General features: G+C 41.9%; 1 protein-coding gene across 3 annotated transcripts in view; it reads left to right on the forward strand.

Annotated features, from left to right (window-relative positions):
• Positions 1-9,440, forward strand: part of MEIS2 (Meis homeobox 2) — a gene marked incomplete at its 5' end in the record, with an annotated part of 171,701 nt that overhangs the window by 156,489 nt on the left and 5,772 nt on the right. For all 3 annotated transcript variants that reach the window (XM_082282719.1, XM_082282720.1, XM_082282721.1), the window contains one exon: positions 9,264-9,322. In XM_082282719.1, coding sequence (XP_082138845.1) covers positions 9,264-9,322 — 59 coding nt within the window. The remainder of the gene's footprint in view (positions 1-9,263; positions 9,323-9,440) is intronic.

Below are 9,440 nucleotides of genomic sequence, written 5' to 3' on the forward strand. Positions count from 1 at the left end.
GAAAAATATACATTTTTTTTTCCTTCAGATTTTAATAACAATGAAAAAGTGCACAAGCTTCGTGGTCAAGACAGGACAGTGGGTACAAAAATAGTTATCTTAAGGCAAAATTTACTGTCAGGGAAAATGGAACATTCCTTCTGAACTCACGAACTGGTAGTGCATGTGCAGGTTGGTTGTAGATGGTTGCTACAATAAGGCTTCTTTCATACAGGTGTGTTTATGCCCCAGGCTTGCTGGCCACAGTCCATTCCATTTACAGAAGCTGAATTAAACAATAACTACCGCATTGCAAAAAGAAGAAGGAAAAAAAAAGGTGAGCGTCAAAGGAGATGCCTGAGAGCTTTGTTAGGGCCAAGAAAAACCCTGTTGCAGTTGTCAGAGCTTGTTGATGTTGCAGAGAATGGCACTTTTTTTTTCTGCTGGATTTTGTGGTTCTGCCTTAGGAAAGAAAGTAAAATAGAACGGAAGAACAAAGTCCTACTCTATAAATCAGCAGCTGCTCCTTGCCAGATCAAAGGAGTGACATTTTTGCTCCTGGACTACTTGTCCACTTTAGGTGCTTGACAGACAGCTAACAGCTGGCCTGTTACATAGTATAGGAGAGTTGGGCTACATCTTCTTCAGAGTAGATGACAAGCTAATCAGAGATCCCCATAGCACAGGACATGTGAGTGCACCTTGATCTCTTCAAACATACCCACTACATAATTGCTAAACACCTTTATGCATTTTTGGCAAGTTGCTACTTAGGTAGTTTCCACTGAAAAGTAAAAAGGAGAATTAGTGCCTTAATCTTATTTGGTCAGGGAAGTTAAACAGATGTTAAACTTGTTGACAACTCTCCTTTTCAGACAATTTAGAATTGATTTTAAAAAATTAGTATGTTAAATACTGGTAAGTTAAAAATAGGTGTAAAATACTTGAATGTGGTATTATTCAGAAACTACACTTTGGGTTTTTTTTAAAGTTACCTAAAATGAGGTCCCTCAACTCCTGATTGCATTTTCAACACTGTTGGACCCTAATTAGTTTTGAAAATGTTTTCCTAGGAGTTTAAGATGACAAATTTACACATCTTTAAATGCATGAGTTATTTAAGATTTTAGAGGAGATTTGTTGTCTACCTTTAACATGAATTTCTAAGTGCTAGCAAATCAAAGTGCATGCCAAATTAGCTAAAATTGTATTTAGCGCTCCACAAGATGTATGTATACAAACTTGGAATTTCAATGTCAGTAGTAAAAATTTCAAAGTGATTCAGTTTCTAGTTGATTCTCATCTGCAATAAATCAAATACAGGATGAGGTTAAATACTATGGCTTGTGTCTATTGACTTTACATTTTATCTGTAAGATATGAATAGCTAAGGAAGTATGTCTGTTTGTCTCCTCCCTTCCTTTCAAGTATCTTTAAAGATCGTTTTTACGGTGCGTGGTAAAAAAAAAAAAAAAAACAAACATATATGAACAACCTGATGGCACTGTCAAAAGAGGAACAGCCACTTCTGGTGTGTGTTCTGTGGTTTCACGTGGCATGCACCAAAAGGCGCTTGTTTCTCACCAGGAACCAAGGGGGAATAAGGGATGATACTTTTCCACTTAGGCTGAGGTTTGCTGGGAGCTCGTGAGGAAAACTCTGCCCAGCCGCGGCAGTGCCGTGTGTGGAGCGGCACTCCTCCGGCAGACGCCCCGCCACGCCGGGGCTCGCACCGAGCAAAGGCGGGCCAGGCCATGGCGCTGCCCGGCTCCGCGGGGGCAGCGGCACCCCCGGTCCGGCAGCGGTGCTCTGGCCCCACCTCATGGCGCCCTGCTGCACAGCGGGAGGCCTCCCCTGGGGCCACCCAGGCCGGACCTCGAGGCCGGCCCGGTTCTGCGGCCGGGAGCGATGGCTCTTCCCTGGCCGGCGCTGCTGGAACGGCTGGACGCGGCCCTGGCGCGGGGCCGTGAAGGCCGCGGAGCACGGGCCGGCGGGGCAGCCCCGGTGGCTGCGGGGCCCCAGGTTCGTGGGAAGCACGGGGGAGCCCCAACTGCGGCTGGGGCCTTTCCTTCCCTGCCGGAGAAGCCCCTGCGCACAAGCCCGTGCCCCGGGGCGAGGGCTGGGCGGCTCCCCCGGTTTGTGCTGCAGTGCCGGTGCTCCCCGTGACAGCCACCAGGGCCTTCCTCGGCAGAGCCAAATGGTTTCTCCGCGCTCGCAAGGAGTAATCTGGTAACCGAGAGTTACACGTTTAACGAGGCTGATTTTCCTCTGAGGTGAATAGTTGCCCGTCTTGCCAATTCTTACGATTTTATCACAAGGCTCAAGTTATTTCATGTTAACTCGAGGTCCCAGCTCCAGGAGACAATGGTTATGTGAGAATCTTTTCAAATAAGTTTCTAGATTTTGTGGCTGAGAAGAGCATTTTAAAAACGTGGCGCAATGACTGAAAAACTTGCAAAGTAAACATTGGGAAGAGCACTGTTTAAATTTCTGATTTTTTTAGGACAGTCTCACAGTTACAGGACGAGCGAAATCATGATTTCCAACAATTGGCAGCTCCAAATAGCACGACGTATTTTTAGGAGGTCCAACATAAACATAGAAGATGCGGCAGAAGTCTTTGGGATGGTTAGCACCTACCTCAGGCTGCCTCAGGCACCCAGCTAAGTTGTTCTCTGTCATCTTCTGAAGTCTTCACCAAACATGGATGCTGACTTAGGTCCTTTGAATCACACCTTTAACAGATGTGAGATGTCTGAATAAGCTTTAGAAAGTTGGTGTAAACAGCCCTTAACCCCCCTTCTCTAACAAGGCTGTCCAAAACTAGGTGAAGCTTTGCCAGGGAATAAACCTGCCTGTCCCTCCCGCTTCCTCTCAAAAGCAATCGTGTAACTGACTCCATTTCTCAATATTCGTGACTTAGGGAAGCCTTATTTAGATGGCTCATTTCCAGGTGACTAACTCAGCTTTTTTTTAATTTCCTATAAGGAATGCTGCAAATATGAGTTGGTAACCAGGTGTGGCATAGATTCAGTGAAGCATAAACTAGGGCTTTTTCAACTATTTTTGTACATACACATACTGAAGGACGCCTAAACCTAATTCTGTCAGTTAAGAATACATAGTGGAGGAAGAAATTAAATAAACTAAGATAAATAGATTTTACTTGCTTGGATAAAAGTTTAGGTGATAGGCAAAGACTGCTGTAAAGGCAGGGGGGTGGATATTGATAAAAGTGTTTCTGCAAATTAGTCTTTTCTAATGCATTCTTTCAGACTGCTCTGAGCAGCTCGCGACTTTTAAAGTTATTTTTTCTGCCTGGGAAAGAAGTAATTTTCTGGGTTGCTTAGGAAAACATTTTTTGTGACTCTTTCATTGGTTATTTTCCCTTCAAAATTAGGGCATTCTTGGGCAACAAGGGATCAGTGTAGCATATGCACTTGAGCTAAACACTGACATGTTCATAGTCCAAATACTGAAACATCATTTAGGCAAGGATTTATTTCCCCATCCAAGGTGAAAACATTTGGATTATTTTTTAGCATGCATTCTTAGACTCTTACTCAGCAAAAACATTGAAGCAGGTGCTTAGACCCCATTTATTCTTCAAGCTCAGCTCCCGTTTATGTAGGTTTAATAAGAGTTGAGCTCATCCACATTTGGCAGGTTTTTGAAAAATCTTGCGAGACTGTTCCCCTGGGCACCTAAAAATTTTTTTAATTTTTTTTTTTGTTCAGATGACAGAAAGCAAACAATTCTAACCTCAAATTAATGTTGCTATTGTCGTTACTTGTATTTTTATTATTTCTATGACTAAGTCTGTAAAAATGTTCATTCAGTACTTCTGTCCTTTTCAAGTCTAAGACCAGAAATGTCTTGGGCTAAAATTGAGTCAAAACTTTCCTTGTCATTAATCCTTTTAAGGAACTGCTTGTGAATTCATCTCACAAATTTGTTTATTTCTCTGGTTTTCACATAAAGAATTGAGAACCGATTTATGCAGTGGCTGGTTTGTTAAATAAATTCAATATTTTAGCACCTCGTTTTCTGGGATAGATATTTTAAGTGGAAATCCAGATTGAAGACTGACACTGAAGTTTTGAGTTGTACGTGGTGGCTCCACATTGTTCCTCAGTTTCTCATGGGGAGCAGTCTACACTGCTGGGGCGGGACTGGCTCAGTTTGGCACCAGTTCATCTCGCAGAAGATATTAGACATACAGACAAGTGACGGGAGTTAAATATCACTTTCTGCTTGAGTTCAGATTAGGCCTCAAGTTGGGAACGAATTATAGTTCCCTAAGCATTCGTGCACTTCATCCTCCTGAACCAAGACCTGTTGTGACCCTACATACTTAAAGTGAATTTTCCATGATAGCCATAAAGCAAAGCTGGAGATGTTTCTAATTCTGATTGCCAATCAGTACAGTCACTAACAGTTCATTTCAAGAACTAATCTTAGGCAGATTCAGTTACGGTGTGGTCCCAGTGTTTCAAAATATATGTACAGTATGTGTAAAAAAGACAATGGAAACAACAACAAAATTATTTTTGAGGTGCCAGATTTGAAAAAGCAGATTAAGATATCACTATTTGCTATTTATTCTCTTTACACTTTGCAGAAATATCTCTGATTTTATCTGAACATTATTTAAGAATAAAATGTATTATGCAAATTTGAGTTTAATGTCATTTGATATGACTTGAGATAAAATATGATAAATATATAAAGAAGATTAACTGCAGGGCTTCCTATGAAGTACAGAATGCATATTTATTTTGGACAAAGAAAACCAAGTCTCTATTTGAAGAGATGTGATTAAATGCATATATTTTGATTATATTGTCATGCTAATTATCAGTGGTAGGAACCAATTAGGACTAGTGCTACCAAATCACCAGACTACATTGCATATTCACTAGTGCACCTTTTCTGCTCTACTGGGTTTTTCTGTAAGCAGGTAAAAGTGAAATTACTTCCTTTAAAAGTCTATATAAAAGTGCATTTTGAGACAGGTCTTGTTCATTTGTGCTCTTATAAACTGTCCCACAAAAGTTACCAGAACTACTTGTATGAGAAAGACAGACTCTGGCTATAGGAAATAGATGTGCTTTAGCTAGCAATTAAAGAAAAAAATACAAGATGCAAAAAACCTTTCTATTCAAATGGCTATTGTTCGGATACGAAAGGTTGGTAATCTGTCATTTGCAAAATGCTGGGAGTGAGTTTTTTATTGAGCTTGCTATGTCAATGACATGTATTTCTAAACGTTACACACCTCATTTATCATTCTGGAATGAGGACCAAGTACCATATGAATGTAGAGTTTGTGAAGGTATTGCCTCGAACCCTGGAGGCTGATGACCCATCTTTATCTACACAGCAGGTAAGGCACAAACAGTGGCAATGTGAGCTCTCTTTGCAGTCCCCTGCCAGTGTGCTGACTGTTAAGCTGGGGGAACAAAGGAAAGATAGCATATGGATAGCAGATTGTAGGAGCGCTGAAAGAGGACTGAGGAAATCTATGTTGGGTGTGTGGCTCTGCCAAAGATCTCTTGTATGACTTTGGCCTTGTCACTTAATCTCCTTCTGTCTCTGTTCCCCTCTGCAAACAGGGAGAAGGCGTCTCTCCTCTCCCCCAGGCTTTGCCTGGAAATCTGTTCAGACTCTTGGACAGTGTGGTTGTGAAGCATGGGGTGGAGTGAGACTGAGCTTCATTGGGTTATCTAACTGCTGCTATCATCCAAATAATAGGAATTACTATTAACAGCAGAGTAACAAAGAAATCCATGTCTTTTTGATAGATTTTACTCATCTTTTCAGGCCATTCAATCTTTGGCCTCTGGGTGAAGGGTATGAGCAAGGTAAGCAATTAGTGTCAGGAGCAGAGCTGTGAATTCTGCTTTTATAGGGTTCCAAATAATGCTGAAAACAGTGGCATTGGTGTTCTCTTTTTTCACCTGTCTCTTAATGTCTTTTGAAGACATTTGTGCCAAAACAACATCAGAGTGTTTCTGCAACACAAACTGAAGTGCTGTGCAAAAGGCTGTATTTTGTTTTACTTTGGCCCTGGATATGGCTCTCCGAGGGATTCAAAAACAGTCCTCAAAAAATGTAAAGGCTAGGGCAGGGACTCTGTTATCTACGTCTCTGTTATGCACTGTGCATATTTATGGAGCAGTATAAGGAATAAATAATAATGTACAAACACTGCATTCTGTGTCCTCGTCTACCAATTGTGCTGATGCATTACATGATGTAGCTACTGCTAGTGAAACTAGGATTCGATTTTTAGCTTCCCCTGAAATGTATGTTTTGCACCTGCAATCTTGCAAATATAAATAATTCCATGTGTCATTTTTCCGACATACCCACTGGTGGGTATAACTGATGCTGTTTATGGACAAGATTTTTCAGAGGAGCCATAGAAATGGAATTCCAAAATTACCTGGATGCCTAAAGCCTGTGCTCCTATATCTTTCCAAGTATACATCAGTGTATCTTCTCTCTAGATGAAGTGTTGATGGTCTAGAGGACACTGCTTGCACCTGCTGTTACACAGATGTGCAAAAGAAAAATGGAGAAATAATGAAATCAGAAATCAAACCCAAGGGCTCTTTTTCCCAAGTTTTAACTGGACAAATGGTATCACTTTTATTGCCTTTTTTTTTTTTTTTGGTAGGAAAACAAATATGGAGGACTCACTTTTAGGGCTTGAACTCCCATGGCCAAAACAACTAGTGAATGGCTTCTAGGTAGAGTTTGCAGTGAAAGACTGCTTTTATTTGCATCGGCAGGATAAAATAAGGCCACGCTCTTCTGGGAGTGAATGGCTGGGCAAGATGGGGTTTTCAACAGCTGTCCCAAAGGCTTAGTCTTTGGAGACTGTCGAATGTGTAAGGCTGGAGCAGAGTATCCCAGTCTCCATGCTCAGAGGTAAAGCAGATGTCACCTGAAACCCTTAAGGATGTAGAATTTTCTTAATGCTCTGCCTTGTTGTGCGAGCCCATTGAAAGAACACTTCAGAGGGCACCCATTTCTTACTAATGTAAACTTTCTGAGGAGTATCCAAAGATATGACCTCTGGGTGAACCTTTAACCTTCCCCTTAATTATTTGTTTGAAGACAGTGTGGAGTTCTCCTGCTGAGAGCCAAGGCCCATAATGCTTCGCAGCCCTGTGAGCAGGGGTGTGTGTGCAGGGAAATGGAGAGGGACATAAATAAGGGGACCACCAGATGTAAATAATAAAAGTGGTTGGGGTTTAAATAAAAAAAACGAAAGAGCAATTTGGTTTTCCTGAAGAGTGGCCTGGTTGAAGAAAAGGGGTTAGTAAGATGGAAAGTGTGTGCGTCTGTGGGGGGGTGTTTCTGTGATTTTTTACAGGCACAAATAAGTGTTCATTCCATTCTTTAAAACCTTGCCATCTGTATACACCATTAGAAGCTCATAGGAGAAGAGAAAACAGTCTTATCAGGCTTTCCTGTTAATCTCTATTGGCCTTAACTTTAGCTGATAAAAGGCGTGCTGGATGGAGGAGGTTCAGGTCAGGCTCCATTTGGTCAGCGCAGCAGCATTACTGGAAAGCAACTTAGCAAATAAGTCCTATCAGGGACCTTTGTCTCTGAGGACGGAAACACACTTCAAAATCACAGCACTGGGGTAGGAGATGCCTTCACTGTGCCACAGTCAGAAGGGAATAAACAAGTATATTGATTGTGTCTGAGTTTTTATTTTAATACTTGAAATCATGACTAATTCTGAGGCAGGATGACATTTCTGACAGCTGAATGATACTTTTCCTAAAGAATAAAGAATGTCTTTTGGATGTAAACAGAGAGATGCAAAAGAACCCTTTAGTGTTACTTGTAGCATTTATGCATCTGTCTAATGAAATTTCCACGACTGTGATTACAGAAGATGCAATCGAAGGTGTGCCACCATCCTTTGTTATCTGCGAAGGAATTTATCCAGAGGGTGGGAGGGAGTGAGGGAAGCACGACAAAAAGCCTTGCGGAGTTGATGCTATATAAAGGCTAGCAATTTACTAAATGAGCAGATGAACTTAGTTTTCAGTTAACTGACTCAAAGACTTTGCTAGGCGTTGGATCAGGCCCAATGGCAATTATTGGAGGCTGTTTTGGATGATGGGCATGTTAGTATTTCTGAAGAGGATTAAACGCTAGTATTCGACTTCATTAGCACTCCTTAAGGGTCACCAGGCGAAAGCCTGAGCTGTGAAATAGCACACAAAACCTGCGCGAAGGCTCCAAAGTGTTCTCAAACACAAAGAGAAGGGACAAAAACAAGTGTGGCTCCCGAGTGATAGAAAATTGCCGTTTTCAAAGATATTCTGTGAATAGGCAAGTTTTAAAATTATTTTAGGGAAATTAATTTAGCTTAGCTTGTGCTGATGTGGATTGCTGCACATTAAGCTAATAAGAAATATGCAACCACTTATTTTTGGATTACTAGCAAAATTAAATCCAGGCTCCACAGCCAACTAACTGCCAGTGCTCAAAAGCCTCGGCAACCACCCCAGTTCGAGATAAAAAAAAAAAAAGGTTATTTTGGGCCTAATATTAACCACATGTACCTGTGGCTGGGGGTTTCTAACGAGTTGAAAGGTGCCTGAGTTGAGGGCAGGCGGGCGGTCGCCTTGCACGGGGTGTCCCCGCTTGGACACAGAGGTGGCCCCCAGCTGGCACTGACCTCCAAACGACCCTCGCCTTTACAGGCTCCAACTACAGGAGTTGTAGAAGAGCAGAAGTCTTTCTGGGCCGGCACTTATTGCTGCTGCGCTGGTGATAAAACTTCAGACAGCCTAATTGATGGCTTTGCTGACCTAACGATACCTTGTGAAAGCACGGAGTGGCAAAGCCTGGTCCTCATTTATGGCCAGCTGCAAGGGGAGCTGGGTCCCTAACATGGAAAGGGGAAAAGAAAGTCTCCCAGCCTGTGAACTTTAACCAGGATCTGAGCCACTCAGAAGAAGTTAAAGAAACAATTGTCTTTTAACACAAGTTTTCGGTCGCATTTACTTGTTCAAAGCCTTCTGGCAAATCCAGCTTTAAACTGGCTAGTAAGATAAGCGTGTTACCCGTTACAATTTCTGAGCACTTAGAGGAAAATCCTTTAAAGTGAAATTATACTCTTTAAAAAAGCAACGTGAAGCAAAACACATTTCCACAGCACGCTAAAATCCTGTCAGTTTTAAAGCAGAGGTGTTCTCAAAACAGAGAAGCAAGCTGATGAAAGGACTTCTATTCTTTGTATTCTGTTGCAGGTTTATTAATGCCAGAAGAAGAATAGTACAGCCTATGATTGACCAGTCAAATCGAGCAGGCAAGTTCCAAGTAGTATCTGTATTCAAGTCCCACAGGCGCAAATCCTCATCAAGTTATTCTTCAGGAGTCCCATCACCTGGTAAATAAATGCTCCAACCAGGCATTCTGGGAGATTA

The sequence above is a fragment of the Coloeus monedula genome (genome assembly GCF_965178545.1).
Source record: "Coloeus monedula genome assembly, chromosome: 6".
NCBI classification, from domain to species: domain Eukaryota; kingdom Metazoa; phylum Chordata; class Aves; order Passeriformes; family Corvidae; genus Coloeus; species Coloeus monedula.